Below are 17355 nucleotides of genomic sequence, written 5' to 3'. Positions count from 1 at the left end.
ATCTTGAAAGCTGATGACAGTAGAAGACATGGCACTGTTCATTTTTAATATTCAAGATGATATATTAGACCTGTGTCACCTTTAAAAGCTATATGCAAGGACAACATGGAGGATAGGGCACAGATATGTTCTGAATTAATTCACTTTTTATATAATTAATTGCAGTAAATAAATAAGTAAAAATACAAGAAACGTGTGTGTGTGTGTGTGTGTGTGTGTGTGTGTGTGTGTGTGTGTGTGTGTGTGTGCGTGGTAAATAAATGTGTTTTGAATTTTATTATATAGCATTTATAGGTGAATAATGTAACCAGAAAGATTAATTTAGGCTTCTGTTTTATCTGCAGTCATAAACATTACATTTGTATTCAAAATTCCTTTAGGTACCATGGGAATTGGTTAGGATTTATTAGAATTTGAGTAATCAGGCTAACGGCCACGACAACTCACTGGTCAAGGTCACTGGTATTGTATTCGTAAAAATAATTTCAAATGTGTTCAACAACTGTACAATATTACAACAGTTAATCAATAAATTGTACGGTGGGTGCGAACTAATAGGGGAAGTCGGCCAAATTGGATAACTATCGCGGACCAACAAGTAAATAAAGTCATGGACACATTTACTGATCGCTTTTCTACGGAAGCCGGACCAGACCAGACGAGGCTGCTACCACTTGGCCGGTGTTTCCGTTCGTCTTGCGTGTGCTTCGGGATTTTTTTAAGGATATTTCCATTATATAAAGATAAATAAACATGTCTTTGGAAGTGGAATCCGCAGAGTAAGTCCCCAACGTTTAGAACCCTTATTCGCAGTGCACAAAGCCGATATATTATTGCTTATTATGCATCTTGTTTTCACATCTTCGCATACTGGGGCCTACATTGCTACATGCTAAGCTAATGCGCTGGGACACATTGGTGTAACGTCACTGAACAAGTACATTTTTATTTTGGAGAGATTAATGAAGTCATGCTAATCGAAAAACGTAGATAATCAACCAAGCCGAATTTTGTAACGGGCAAGATAATGGTCCCTGCATGGTTGCCAACCAGAATAAGTGTTTCTTTAGCAGCGTGCAAGACTTTTGCACATACTAGTGATGAATATTATGAACAGCACCGTACCCGAATGAAAGTACGATTTATCCCTTACAAAATCCATTGGCGGTATTATACAAAAAGTCTATCAAATAATGTCCTATTGATTGGACACGCTAACGTGTGTGTGTGTGTGTGTGTGTGTGTGTGTGTGTGTGTGTGTGTGTGTGTGTGTGTGTGTGTGTGTGTGTGTGTGTGTGTGTGTGTGTGTGTGTGTGTGTGTGTGTGTGTGTGTGTGTGTGTGTGTGTGTGTGTGTGTGTGTGTGTGTGTGTGTTTTCAGCGTTATCCGTCTGATAATGCAGTACCTGAAGGAAAACAACCTCCACCGGACACTGGTGACGCTGCAGGAGGAGTCCACGGTATCGCTCAACACGGTGGACAGCATAGAGAGCTTCGTGGCGGACATCAACAGCGGCCACTGGGACACAGTACTGCAGGCCATTCAGTCGCTCAAACTTCCCGATAAGACACTTGTGGACCTCTACGAACAGGTGTGTTTGTGCTGTAGTCTAGGTTTGGCGCTACTGTTGTAATTCATCTCACCTCCTTTGTCCAAAAGAGGTGAGATGTCTTTAAGCAGCAAGTCGTTTGGGACGTCTTGCTCAAAGATGGTCCTCACAGGTTTGGTATCGGGTATCAAACCCAGGGTCTTTCCAGCCGGTACTCTCACCACTGCACTATCCTGGCCTCTTGATACCAGCCTCTTCTGTTAGGAAATGGGTTGTGTTTTTCTGTGCTTCATTATTCATAGACGGAAAATGTAAGTACTATCAATATGACTTATCACTGTACACTGTACTTGATCAGGAGGCTCTTTTAGTCATATATATGTCTTGGTCGATCTCGTGTTGTATCCCAGGTGGTGTTGGAGCTGATCGAGCTGAGAGAGCTGGGTGCAGCACGCTCCCTCCTCAGGCAGACGGATCCCATGATCATGCTGAAGCAGACGCAGCCAGAGCGCTACATACACCTGGAGAATCTGCTGGCCAGGTCCTACTTCGACCCCCGAGAGGTGAGACCCATACAAAATAACCGGTGATGCGGGCTGATTCGCTGCTGTGCTTCACTTTTAGATCCAGGGATGCATTATGAAAAGAAAAAAGAGTTGTTTGTACCTTGCCTTCTTTATGGTGGACTCAAAGGGGAATCAGCTGACATTAAATAGATGGGGACCTCTGAAGTATCCTGAACTGTGATTCTGTGTCCGTGTCCAGGCCTACCCAGACGGCAGTAGTAAGGAGAAGAGGCGAGCGGCCATCGCTCAGGCCCTGGCTGGGGAGGTCAGCGTGGTGCCCCCCTCCCGCCTCATGGCCCTGCTCGGACAGGTGAGGGCCCCCATGGAGCACACCCCCTTCCTTTCAGCCCACCTATACCTCTCGTTGAGCAATGTGTCACCCCACTACCGTCCGGTTGAGCTGTGCCTCTGCTCCCCCCTAGTCTCTGAAGTGGCAGCAGCACCAGGGGCTCCTCCCTCCAGGGATGACCATCGACTTGTTCAGGGGAAAAGCAGCTGTGAAGGACGTGGAGGAGGAACGCTTCCCCACGCAGCTCAGCAGACACATCAAGGTACAGGCCCCGCGCCCGGTGGCCCTCTGCGCGCACTAGGGATGCACCGATTGGGAACTTCTGGGCCGATACGATGTTTAGAATAACAATTTGGCCGATAGCCGATAGCAAGATTTTTTTGTTGTTGTTGTTGTTTATTCCCCCTTTTGTGCCAGGGAAACAAACCCTAGCCCCTCACGCACGTACGCACGTATGCAGACACGCACCTCGTATACATACAATGACACAGGGAGAGGCTTTTATGATTTGTATGAAATCAATCTGTTTATTTTCAACTGCGCCATCAACATTCAACATCAAAATTATTTCAACGTGGGCTCAGGCAGATAGACCTACATGCGCCGAAAACAGATCGCTATTTATTTGACTGAACCCAGCCTGCATGACGGTGAACTAGACACGTCTTTAGGATAATGGAAAGTATGGCAAAAAAAATAACTTCACACGGTGTGTCTTTTTACAATTGTTAAATGTTACAATGTTACCAGCATTGGTCGTGTTGATCAGCTGAGAAATAGTCTGCCGTTGACGTCGCTAAGCAACCGAGGACCCTTGCGGAGTGATTCGACAGAAGAAGAAAAAAGTCGCCCTGCGTGCATGTGTGGTTTGTTTACAAATAAAAGCTAAAGTAAATGTGGGCCGTGTGGGAGTACATCACCGTCTTGGAGAAAGATCAGCGATATGCAGTTTATAAGACATGTTCCAGTGACATTTCAAGAGGAGGAAGCATTAAACATGTAAACATCGGCCACTGCCGTCGGTGAATGTCATCCCATCTTCCGATAGGCCGTTGGTCGTCAACAACACGAATATCTGCCATTACCGATGTTCGCCGATACATGAGTGCATCCCTAGCTTGCACCACACCAATATGTCTATAACATGTGTTTTTACATATCAAGTTTTTTTTATTTGACTAACATGGGGCGACTATTCAAGTCTCAACAAATGTAAAAAAAAATATACACCATACATTCTGCATGCATGTAAATGTAATTCATGTTTTTCAGGTCCTAACCAACTTTTTGTCTGTGTTCAGTTTGGACAGAAGTCCCATGTGGAGTGTTCTCGCTTCTCTCCTGACGGCCAGTACCTGGTCACCGGGTCGGTGGACGGCTTCATCGAGGTGTGGAACTTCACCACCGGCAAGATCAGAAAGGTACCACACTCATGCATGTGCACGTACAGGAGACAGTTGGTGATGGACGAAAAAATGGAAATGAAATAAAATGGAAAATAAAATGTGAGCATGATTGTTGCTGAATTAGCCAGAATTTGTGTTTCTTTTGAAGTTGTCAAATGTAGGATTAAAATTGTGTGTGTGTGTGTAGGATCTCAAGTACCAGGCGCAGGATAACTTCATGATGATGGACGATGCGGTGCTGTGTATCTGCTTCAGCCGAGACACCGAGATGCTGGCAACAGGAGCCCAGGACGGGAAGATCAAGGTTCGCAGCCCAGACAATCGCTATTTCTCTTTCTCTCTATCCCAATCTATGGCATGCTTTTTCTTTCTCCCTTAGCTGCAACCCGGACTGTGCCAGAGCCTGACTGTCAGCAGAGTTTATTGTGAACTCACTATTTCACTATAACCACTTACTAGTTGGCCGGTTAAGAGAAGGTTAAATTGAACAGTCTCTTCCTGTTAACCTCTTGAATAGTGAAGAACAGTGGAGGTAATTCAGTCCTGCCACAGCCGGCATTACCATCCCGTTGTAATTTTGCAAACATTACTCGTGTGTGTACAGGTGTGGAAGATCCAGAGTGGGCAGTGCCTGCGGCGGTTTGAGCGTGCCCACAGTAAAGGTGTGACGTGTGTGAGCTTCTGTAAGGACAGCAGCCAGCTGCTCAGTGCCTCCTTCGACCAGACCATCAGGTAACCATGACCTTTGAGCCATGACCCCTTCCTCCTCAGCCAATCTGACGATGGATCGAGGGATGGATGGAAAGAAAGTAGCCAAACATCCATCTATCCGGTTAAGATGGATGACTATATGGCTAGTTTGATGGATGATGGACACAATAGTAGCATGAATTTGGAGGAAGATGCATTTTAATCACATTTTCATACAAATGTTTATTACTATACAGTCGCCGAAAGCGTCACAGGCCCATATCGAATCAAATTATTTTTTTTGTAAAATGAAAATATATTTAAAGCATATCTGTCAAACTATTGTCAATAGTTCTAGGGAAGTAGATGCAAACATGGGAAGCTAAAAGAATGCTGTAGTCTGTGATCAAAACCTCAGATTACCTCAGTTTCGAACTCCAGAACCAGTCTTTAAGACCCTAGTGTTCTAGAATCCAGAGTCCGCGGTCAAAGCTCATCTAGACGGTTCTGGGACCCAGACTTCAAGACCCCAGATTCTATGTTCCATTTCGCTGGTGGCCGACGTGCCGAGACTCTGCGACCCCACACAACCTAGCGCTCTGTGCGAGACCCCGAGTGGTGAGCCCTGGTCTGTGTGTGTGTTGCCATCAGAATCCATGGCCTGAAGTCTGGCAAGTCTCTCAAGGAGTTCAGAGGTCACTCGTCCTTCGTCAATGAGGCCACCTTCACGCCAGACGGACACCACATCATCAGCGCCTCATCGGACGGCACCGTCAAGGTAAGCATGGCCGTGGGTTCCTACGTCAAGGGTGCCATGGCATGAACATCTCACTTTATGAGGTTTTCTAACATAAATAGGAGTTCCCCTAGCCTGCCTATGGTCCCCCAGTGGCTAAAACTTGCCTTCGGTGTAAAACGAGCACTAGCTGTTCTGCTCGCCTTTGGAAAAAAACGGAGGCTCAAGTGCGCTGATTTGGAATGTGGTTTCTTATGTCGTCACACTGCAGTAAGCTCCTCCCCTTACTCTGCCTGGCCCGCCCAGAGACTTGGCACACCAATGAGACACGACCGTGTGTGTGTGTATGTGTGTGTGTGTGAATACACACACTGTAACGGAAGTGTTTCTTGTCGGTTCTTTGACGTCTCTTGTATGTCCACAACAAGACTGTGGTGGGGGTTATCTGAGCCATGGTTGAAAAGGAATTGGGGGGGGGGGGGGGGGGGGGGGGGGGGGGGAAAGGAACTTTGGCATTGACTCGCTGAAGTACATGAACTGCGACATGCCGCCGGTTGCCGCGAGGCACCATCGCCCGGCAGCGGGCAGCCGGCAGCCGGCAGCAGGCAGCGCGCGGTTCAGTCGACTTCAGGTTGATGTGAAAGTGGAAGAACCAGAGACGTCGCAGAACCCGACAAAGTCGTTTGTGATTCATAATATCGTCTGGAGGCGCACACAGCTTTTGGCCGTGATAATATGTATTAAATGATATAGATATCTATGTAGGCTATATGATATTATTTAGATATAGAGCTGTTCCATGTGTTCTAGAATATTTACAGAACACGGCTAAAGGCTGTGTGCGCCTCGCCATTGCGGTACATCCACTGTAAACAGAGCGAATGGTACCGTGGCTGCAAGCTGCTCAGGGCCACACCCCCACCCTCCTCCTTGACCCGCCTCGCTCCTCCTCATTTGCATTATAGCTACAGACACCAAAACAAAACAGTGGCTGTAACTCTGCACCACGGCTGAATTTCGGGAACGTCTTTGAATACTGTTAGTTGCCCACTAATGCCTATATTAAAGAATACATAAAATAGCATGTCATGGCACCTTTAATGGAACACAGTTGGTAGCATTGAGATGTCTTTATCTGAAGTTTGATTGTTTTCCTGCCTATTTAAATGACTCTGGGTGGCCTTTTTACAATGAAGGATGCTTCATAAGAAACCCTTGCCTAAAATCAGCAATAATTCTAATCAACACATTGAAATAAGATAGTGTTAAGCTGTTTGACTCTTGTCAATCCTTGAGCAAGATGCCCACTCACCCCTATCTGATCAGTAATCATGCTGGATCTGTTCACACCCAATGGCTTGAATGGCACGGCGTGAATGAGCTGGTTTACACCGATTTTGTGTGATTCTACTCCAGGGAAAAAATGCTAATTCGTCATTCGCTCGAGTTAAAAAATTTGAATTTTGCTTGACAATGACTCACTTGCGGAATAAAAGTTTACGGTTCTCAGGGGGAAACTCGCCTATAATGGAGTACAACAATCGCATTGGTGTTGATGTGAACGCACCTCAAGTCCCCCATGTCCTTTCTGATCCTCAGGTGTGGAACGTGAAGACCTCCGAGTGCACCAGTACCTTCAAGTCTCTGGGGACGTCTGCCGGTAGCGACATCACCGTGAACAACGTGGCTCTGCTGCCCAAGAACCCGGAGCACTTCGTGGTGTGCAACCGCTCCAACACCGTGGTCATCATGAACATGCAGGGCCAGGTGCGTTGTGCTCAAGGAACCGCCCACCGGCTGGTTCAGTCCCCGGGGTAGGCCGATTGATCATACATCATCCGGGCGGACACTCTCACTTTCGATGTCACTAAAGGGTTGATTTTGGATCGTCTTGTAACTGCAAATAAACATCACGACTGGTCACAAAAAAAGGGCTGTTGTTCTCCTACAGCTCAGATGTCTGCCTGTTCTGGTTAATCAGTCATTCAATTAGCTTACATGTAGACGCTTTTACCATGCCGTACATTTTGAAGAATGTAGAGTTTTAGGACGATGCATGGATGTGTTTCTCAAATGTTTTGTATGTAAACGACTGCTCATCTGTGATGTTCGTTTGTGTTTGTGTGCTCAGATCGTGAGGAGTTTCAGCTCTGGTAAGAGAGAGGGGGGCGACTTTGTGTGCTGTACTCTGTCGCCGCGAGGGGAGTGGATCTACTGCGTGGGAGAGGACTTTGTGCTGTACTGCTTCAGTACCGTGACGGGCAAACTGGAGAGAACGCTGACGGTACGAACTCCCACCCCTCACTGTGCGATCCATGGATAAGGTCACACCCAGACTTTTAAAATGATTCAAAAACACTCAATTGAGGGGGAGCATGAACAACGGCATCCCTTCACAGCCTCACTGTTTTCTATAGAATTCAGCCCCAATTTCTTGATTTGCCTTTTTATTTAGCTGTTTAAAAGGAACCTGTCCCCTTCTATGTACTTCATTCTAGAACTGCTCCTTTCATATTAGGGATTATACTTCTTCATTCGATACTGACTGGTCCTGCCCCCCCCTCCAGGTCCATGAGAAAGATGTGATCGGCATCGCCCACCACCCCCACCAGAACCTGATCAGCACCTACAGCGAAGACGGCCTCCTGAAGCTCTGGAAGCCCTGAGCGTGGTCCTCCACACCGTGTCTGGAATCCATCAAAACCCACCTCCTCGTCCTTCTCTCTTCACCTCGCCCTTCTCATCGTCCTCTTCTTCCAGCTAGCTTCGTTGTCCTTCGAGAGGTACCACATGCTCAAAGTCGAACTGCAGCTACAGCTTCCTCTCTGATTGAGACGGGATTTTACACTTTTTTTTCTTGGTGGGGTAACATTCATTCTGATCGATTCGCCAATCGTAAACAAATGCAGTTCACTTACAAGTCTAACTGGACTGTGTAGCTGGTGGAGGATGATGTTTGCGGTTGGTCACAAGTTATTTTATTTGCTTTTAGTTTTCTTGGTTATTATTTAGAAAAACTTCCTGTAAATATTTTTTTCTGAGATTGTTTTTTTTTTTTTTTTAATATCTGGTTAAATGGAAGAAAATAAAAAGTTTCTCACACAAACAATATGGACACAAGGATATTTTTTATTTATTTAGTGATTGGTGTGCTTTGGGAAATGTTCCATTCTATTGGTAAGTTTCTTAATTTTAACATTTCTACCGGCATTTGATGTCAATTTATCAACCATGTGTCACCATTTTTCCTCCTGGAATAACTTTTTTTTAAATATTTTGTAACTTGTCCATTTCCACACAATTATTTTTATATTAATTGTCTGTGCCATTAAAGCTATTTAACCAGAGGACTATTGACTACATAGTGAAGTGTCTGAAAAATACTTGAGCAGAAAAATCTGATGGGATGGTTGGTTACACCCACGTCAACCTTGTGTTCGCTGATCATACTTAGGCTACGGAGCTCCACACATCCATAAACTTTACGTGTCCGGTATGTCCAATCTCGGTAGTGATCGTCAATATAAACGGCTGCCAAGAACGAGCTCAATACACCGTTGCGTTATACTGTAAGGTCCAACTCCGTTACACCCCTTGGCCCAAACCCTCAACCCCATGAAATGGGACGACAACCCTGCAAGACAGTTACAGTACGGCATTAGTCGTTTTTTGATCTTTTGATACAATATCTGTCTGGGATTTTACTGTATATTTTAATGTCTTAGGAATGCAACCTTACCCACACGGTAAAACACGGTATGATTGGATAAGAATTATTCATGCTCACATTCCAAAAACAACTTAAATATTGCAGTTAGAAACTGCAATATCACCCTTTATTTTAGATCAAACATTATACAAGAACAAGATCAACATAATATATGAAACCAGAATAAACAGAACTTGAGGTAGTATGCCATACATGTAAAACATAAATATCTTACAAACAAGAGTGATGTAGTGGAACTAATATTCCACATAACAGGTAAAAAATGGAAGCTCAGGTGCGCTGATTTGGAATGTGGCCCCATATTTCGTCATAAGGGGCCAAGTTACCTCCCCTTTCGCTGCCTTGCCCGCACAGAGAATTTGGCCCGACAATGAGCTACGACAGTGCGAGCGCCACATGTGCGTGTGTGATTAGACACACTGTAACGCAAGTGTTGTACACTTCTTTGTTATTTGGATAACCATTGCTGTTGGTGTTATGGTGCATAACACGTCGGTTCTCTGACGTCTCTGGTATTTCCATAACGAGACTGTAGTGGGAGTAATCTCAACCATGGTTGACAAGGAATTGGGGGAAGGGAACTTTGGCTTTGATTCCCTGAAGTACATGAACCGCGACATGGAGAAGAAAGGGATTGTTGCCCACGATTGTCTCCCGCCGCAGCCCCGCTGCCATGAGCACCAAGAGGAATGGTAGGCTACGTAAGTGTTGCAGAGTAGGCTAATCTTTAATTAAAATCGGAGTTTCGGTCCATTTTCTTTGACACTGCAACTAGCCTAGCCTACTCTGCAACACTTATGAAGCCTACCGTTCCCCTTCACTGCAAATTAAGAAACTGCCATAGCCGACGTGGTGTTAAGCATTGTAAATGACAAACAGTGCAACCAATCAGGAGGAGGGTGTGTTGAGTGAATTGCTGGTGTGTTTTGCACTCCAGGGCCACCGTAGAATACCCTGCGTTGATCAATCATTTAATAACATACCTGGTCCAGGAAGAGCAGTTCCCGCTGTTCTCCAATGTATTCAATGAGGCAGCAGACAACGGCATCCCTCTTTTTGTCAATGCTCTGGGACTGAAAGGAGAAGCATCTTAGTGAGAGGACGTATAGTTGAAGTCAGTCGGATGAGGAGAGGAGGACAAGGGAGGAGAAGGATAGGAGATGAGGAAGTGAGAAGAGGGGAATATGAGAATAGGAGATGAGAGGACAGACGGAGAATAGGAGATGAGAGAAATGGAAAAGGAGTTGAGAGGAGGATGATAGGAGATCAGGAGAGAAGGACAGGAGAGGAGATGAGGTGAATGTAAGTGAGTGTAAGTGAAGATGTCTGTAAACAATTGTTGGAAAATGTCTTGTGGCATACACAAAGTAGAGGTCCTAACCGAATTCATGTAGCCATGAAAACCATGGACTGACTTCAGTTAGATTGTATGCAAACTTCTGACTTCAGCTGTTTTTCTGCATAAAAGTATTAGTAGTAAAAAGCAAAACAAAAATATACCTAATTTACAGTGTCCAGGAGAGGACGCATCCTGGGACCAACAGCTCCTCCTTTGGCACGCATCAGCTGCAGAAGACGAGGTGTGTACCCATCAAGCTTCATCATGAACGTCTCCTCCAGGGAAATGGTCGTTATACGACGGAACTCTTCTTCGATCTAGGAAACGAGTAAAGAGACAACTTAATACACTTCCAACATCAATTCTCAAAGTTTCAGTCGACAAATAACAGTTCTTGGTGGAAAATAAAATATTGTTTATCAAACTCATACTTGAGCCTCACTGAATAATGCAGGCCACCGCTGGGCTGTGGGTCACCTCCTCTACTCTTCGACTGGAAAACGTTTTGGACATTTTTTCTGTGATTATATTATTATTTCGATATTCTTTTTAATGACATTGATCAACTCAAGCCTGTCCTTCTCCAAACTGTTTTGATTTTCTCCAACAGGATGCGGAGGGAGATAATTAACCTCTTCTTTCTTTGTCTTTTTCAAAATATTTGGACAGGGCTGCATCGGCTTGCAGCTTTCTCCTTAATGTGTTTTCTTCTATTTCAGGATAGGCATATTTTTGCGATATCAGCTTGGCACGGTAATTTTGCATCTTGATCTTGATGCGCATCTGCCAGCCATACATCCCTGCGAAGGACCCTGGCTCCTTAAGGCATGGAAACTTCTGAACAAGGGCTTCAGCCACTGAGGATACTTGCAGACTTGAAGGATAGGCTGTGTTAGAGAATATGACTTTGGAGAGGTCATGCATTATTGCTGATTTAACACTTGCATCTCTGAAGTATGTTCCAGAGGCATGATTTAGTTTTTTTTTTTTCAATTTCAATGTTGTGGGAAAACTGTGGAATTTTAAATGGCAGTGGCCTTGGAGTAGAGCGGCATGATGATGCTTGATCTGCAGGGCTGGTGTCCACTTCACTCAGTGTAGACGACAGAGTAATCATAGGCTCTTTGCTCATTATCTTCACAGTGGCCTTGTCATGCAGTTCGTAAGTTGAGGTAAGACTGAAAAATCGGTTCCCAAAATCGATGTGTTCGTATAATAATCCAAATTCCCCGGGTACATTGAGTGTTCTAAAGACTATTGAAACAAGTTATTCCACTGTACTGGGAATTCCTGATGGAAGCATCCACTTTTGTATATCGTGTTCTTCTAAGATGACTCGTAACTGCAATGCCATTGACAATTGGAGTACGTTGTCCTCAGCTGCAGAGGGAAAGAGAAGTAATTTAGAGAGTTTGTTAAAACTTGATGAGTTTACTTGCATCGGTTAACTTGATAAGGAAAAGAGGGGTAGGAGATGGAAGTAGATGGAGAGAATAGGAGATGAGAAGAGGATAGGAGGTGAGAGGAGAAGGATGAGAGGAAATTAGGACAGGAAGAGAATAGGAAATGAGAAGAGAATAGAAAAGGAGTGGAGGAGAGAAGGGAAGGAGAAGAGCCACTAAGGGCCATCCACATCAAGATCTACAACTATAAAAAAAATCTAAAATTGTAATAACTCAAGTGAGTCCACACCACAGATATAAAGCTACAGTCTAGACTACTCCATGCACCTGAGTTAGCTTTTATAGTTATACTTGGTGTGGGCAGTCCTTATGAATTTGTGCCTTGTTAAACAATTATTTTTTACATGCAGTGCTTGACACATGATTGATATGGCATGATAACAGAATAATTAAACTGAAGTGAACCTACTCTGATGTGCAGAGTAGCGAAAAGTAAATAAACCACGGCACGACTTTAACATGAATATTACTCAATATATTAAGCATATTAACAGTCACACTTACTTCCATGGTTCATCTTTGGTTTCCGATTTAGCGGTGTGTAAAAACAAAAGTAAAAAAAAATAAATCACTTCCGTCACGCCAGAGTACTTCCGTCGCGCCTGGGTTGTTGTCACGCCAGCGTGTTGTTCTCCGGGGCTGCAGCTGGACCCATGAGCTGGACCCTACCAGAGCCCGTCTACGAAGAGCCTGGGCACTTCCTATACGCCCCATTGTACCGATCTTGGTTGTAGTTCCATCAGACATCCACTGGGGGTGATCGCGGGCGAGTCCAAATTGAATGGGAGTCTACGGGGCTAGATGGCTAAATATATCTCTTTCACCTGCTTGTCGTTGAAATATCGCAAATTTTATTGTAGATTCCGCAAGTTCAATATAGATTATATATATGTCCTTTCGATTTCTTACAGTTTGGGCCGTTGTTGGCCGTACATGCTAGCATTCTGCTAATGAATGCTGATTGGTCAGGGACGGACTTGCGACTGATTACGACCAGAGACCCCTCTTGATGGCATCTGAAGCTGAAGCACAATCGGAGGACTTTCCGTCGAGTACTGTATTTATATTTTCCTGCAGGCACTTTTATTTTTTATACAGTTATGTATGGTGAAAGTACATGGGTATAAATGGAATTTCTTCCATTTCTTGTGTTCAATGTTCAATTTGTTATATACATGGTACGGTATGACAACCTTAAATAATACAGTCAATGTCCCGCTCAATATAATTTCATCTGTCATTGTCTATTTTTCAAAAATAAAGATAGTTTAAAAAAAAAAAGCCTCGTAAATGTGCAATCATAAACTGCTCCAACAGTGGAAACGGATTGTCCTTTTTTTCGTTTCCCACCCAAGGACAGAATAAGGTAACGTTCTTGCTTGCTCCTGTATGAATGGGCCTAGGCTACCTGAGGCAGGGAAAGTTGCGCTGGAGCCCGGGTAAAATCACACATGGCTTATTCAAGTTGCGCGCTGGACATTCTCTAAATTGTCGAGACTCAAGCACTTAAATTACCTTAACCGATTGTTCCATACAAATTGTTTGTCAAAGATTTAACAACTTCAACATCTGCTATTACTGTAGTTCTTTTTTTTGTAGGACTTACTTGGGCTAATGACCTTGCACAGAGGGAAAACCATCTACACCACTTGTCATTATTTTCTATGCATTCACTGATCTTTACAGATGGGTTCGTTATAAGCCATTGAATTTAATTTCTCTCTACACACAGGGACGCGGGAAGTGGCGGTGCTTAGGGTGCTGCAGCACCCCCCCCTGGAGGCCCCTGGCTTTTTTTTTTATAATTTTATCATACAACATGATATTTCATTAAATTATTGACATCCACCCTTTTTATGATATTTATCATATTATCATTTTATTTAGAACATTGTCTGTGTAGGCTGACGTAGGCTATGACGCACAACGCAGAACTGTCCATAGCTGAATATAATACTATGCTGATTTTACATAAGCATGTTGGTGTTCAACATCTGTTGTAGTGAACATTCTAAAACTGGTGTAAAATGCTGCTACCATATTAATAGACATGGTGAATGTTATCGTTTTGATTCTGGAATCCCGCACGTAAACTGGTTGGCAAAAAAAGAGCAAAGACGGACGGTTCACTTGACGGAGAAACCGTCACGCTGTGTATAATCCCGGACCAACAATGGATGTAAACAATGGATATTGCGCAGCATTTATCATGACGTCATTATATGGTAGAAAGAAACTACAGTGTTACCCCTTATGTTTTTTTCCCATGATGACTGATGAAAAACAACAGTGTTACCCCTTATATTTTATTTGACAAGGACAATTCTTTCTTTTTTTTCAAAGATGATTTTTTCATGACGACCAATAAAAAACGAGTGTTACCCCTTATATTTTTTTTCATGACAACCAATAAAAAACGAGTGTTACCCCTTATGTTTTTTTTCATGACGACCAATTAAAAAGGACAGTGTTACCCCTTGTGATTTTTTTCATGACGACCAATAAAAAACTACAGTGTTACCCCTTTTGTTTTTATCATGACGACCAATAAAAAGCGACATTGTTACCCCTTATGTTTTTTTTCATGACGACCAAAGAAAAACAACAGTGATAAATATCGACAGTGTTACCCCTCATATTTTTTCCATGTTGACCAATAAAAAACCACAGTGTTACCACTTATCTTTTTTTCATGACGACCAATAAAAAACAATAAAAAACGACAGTGTTACCCCTTATGTTTTTTTTCATGACGACCAATAAAAACGACAGTGTTACCCCTTATGTTTTTTATCATGACGACCAATAAAAAACGACAGTGTTACCCCTAATGTTTTTTTTCATGACGACCAATATAAACGACAGTGTTACCCCTTACGTTTTTTTTCATGACTACCAATAAAAAACAACAGTGTTACCCCTTATATTTTTTTCATGACGACCTATAAAACACAACAGTGTTACCCCTTATATTTTTTTCATGACGACCAATAAAAAACAACAGTGTTACCCCTTATGTTTTTTTTCATGACGACCAATAAAAAACAACAGTGTTACCCCTTATATTTTTTTCATGACGACCTATAAAACACAACAGTGTTACCCCTTATATTTTTTTCATGACGACCAATAAAAAACAACAGTGTTACCCCTTATGTTTGTTTCATGACGGCCGATAAAACACTACAGAGTTACCCCTCATATTTTTTCCATGTTGACCAATAATAAACCACAGTGGTAACCCCGTCAACTTTTTTGCGGGGATCCGAACCGGAGCTGTGAAGAGTGTTAACCTCCGAACTTATCAATGCACCATCAAGACACCGAATAAACACAACACAATGGTTGTACTTGACTTTATAATTCACATGAAATAGAGTTAAGAGTCTTCCAACAGATGACATCAACCGGACTTGAACCCCGGTCTCCAGTGGGTTAGGCAGAGTGCACACCACTGCACCACTGAGGCGATGACAAAACACGGTAATCAATCATCAATAAAGAGGATATACATGACATTAAAATGTATGTGTGTATTTCTATTATTTCCCTTATGTTTTTTTTCATGACGACCAATAAAAAACGACAGTGTTACCCCTTATGTTTTTTTTCATGACGACCAATAAAAACGACAGTGTTACCCCTTATCTTTTTTTCATGACGACCAATAAAAAACGACAGTGTTACCCCTTATGTTTTTTTTCATGACGACCAATAAAAAACGACAGTGTTACCCCTTATGTTTTTTTTCATGACGACCAATAAAAACGACAGTGTTACCCCTTATCTTTTTTTCATGACGACCAATAAAAAACGACAGTGTTACCCCTTATGTTTTTTTTCATGACGACCAATAAAAAACGACAGTGTTACCCCTTGTTTTTTTTCATGACGACCAATAAAAACGACAGTGTTACCCCTTATGTTTTTTTTCATGACGACCAATAAAAAACGACAGTGTTACCCCTTATGTTTTTTTTCATGACGACCAATATAAAACAACAGTGTTACCCCTTATGTTTTTTTTCATGACGACCAATAAAAAACGAGTGTTACCCCTTATGTTTTTTTTCATGACGGCCAATAAAAAACGACAGTGTTACCCCTTATCTTTTTTTCATGACAACCAATAAAAAACAACAGTGTTACCCCTTATGTTTTTTTTCATGACGACCAATAAAAAACGACAGTGTTACCCCTTATGTTTTTTTTCATGACGACCAATAAAAACGACAGTGTTACCCCTTATGTTTTTTTTCATGACGGCCAATAAAAAACAACAGTTACCCCTTATGTTTTTTTTCATGACGACCAATAAAAAACGACAGTGTTACCCCTTATGTTTTTTTTCATGACGACCAATAAAAAACGACAGTGTTACCCCTTATGTTTTTTTTCATGACGACCAATAAAAAACGACAGTGTTACCCCTTATGTTTTTTTTCATGACTACCAATAAAAAACAACAGTGTTACCCCTTATATTTTTTTCATGACGACCAATAAAAAACAACAGTGTTACCCCTTATGTTTTTTTTCATGACGACCAATAAAAACGACAGTGTTACCCCTTATGTTTGTTTCATGACGGCCGATAAAACACTACAGAGTTACCCCTCATATTTTTTCCATGTTGACCAATAAAAAACCACAGTGGTAACCCCGTCAACTTTTTTGCGGGGATCCGAACCGGAGCTGTGAAGAGTGTTAACCTCCGAACTTATCAATGCACCATCAAGACACCGAATAAACACAACACAATGGTTGTACTTGACTTTATAATTCACATGAAATAGAGTTAAGAGTCTTCCAACAGATGACATCAACCGGACTTGAACCCCGGTCTCCAGTGGGTTAGGCAGAGTGCACACCACTGCACCACTGAGGCGATGACAAAACACGGTAATCAATCATCAATAAAGAGGATATACATGACATTAAAATGTATGTGTGTATTTCTATTATTTCCCTTTGGTTTTTTTCATCACGACCAATAAAATACGACAGTGTTACCCCTTATGTTTTTTTTCATGACGACCAATAAAAAACGACAGTGTTACCCCTTATGTTTTTTTTCATGACGACCAATAAAAAACGACAGTGTTACCCCTTATGTTTTTTTTCATGACGACCAATAAAAACGACAGTGTTACCCCTTATCTTTTTTTCATGACGACCAATAAAAAACGACAGTGTTACCCCCTATGTTTTTTTTCATGACGACCAATAAAAAACGACAGTGTTACCCCTTATGTTTTTTTTCATGACGACCAATAAAAACGACAGTGTTACCCCTTATCTTTTTTTCATGACGACCAATAAAAAACGACAGTGTTACCCCTTATGTTTTTTTTCATGACGACCAATAAAAAACGACAGTGTTACCCCTTGTTTTTTTTCATGACGACCAATAAAAACGACAGTGTTACCCCTTATGTTTTTTTTCATGACGACCAATAAAAAACGACAGTGTTACCCCTTATGTTTTTTTTCATGACGACCAATATAAAACGACAGTGTTACCCCTTATGTTTTTTTTCATGACGACCAATAAAAAACGAGTGTTACCCCTTATGTTTTTTTTCATGA

The 17355-nt window shown here is 42.4% G+C and overlaps 1 protein-coding gene across 1 annotated transcript; it reads left to right on the top strand.

The window, feature by feature from the left end:
* Window positions 1–626: 626 nt before the first annotated feature.
* smu1a (SMU1 DNA replication regulator and spliceosomal factor a) lies at window positions 627–8582 on the top strand. Its single transcript, XM_060063865.1, has 12 exons — window positions 627–779; window positions 1380–1590; window positions 1959–2111; window positions 2314–2424; window positions 2537–2665; window positions 3705–3824; window positions 3997–4113; window positions 4414–4541; window positions 5151–5277; window positions 6835–7002; window positions 7367–7519; window positions 7803–8582. The coding sequence occupies exons 1-12, from the start codon at window positions 754–756 to the stop codon at window positions 7899–7901; spliced, it is 1542 nt and encodes a 513-aa protein (XP_059919848.1). The 5' UTR covers window positions 627–753; the 3' UTR covers window positions 7902–8582.
* The last annotated feature ends 8773 nt before the right edge of the window (window positions 8583–17355 follow it).

This window comes from Gadus macrocephalus, chromosome 10, assembly GCF_031168955.1.
Source record: "Gadus macrocephalus chromosome 10, ASM3116895v1".
Classification (NCBI taxonomy): Eukaryota; Metazoa; Chordata; class Actinopteri; order Gadiformes; family Gadidae; genus Gadus; species Gadus macrocephalus.
This window is presented reverse-complemented; position numbering and strand designations above follow the sequence as displayed.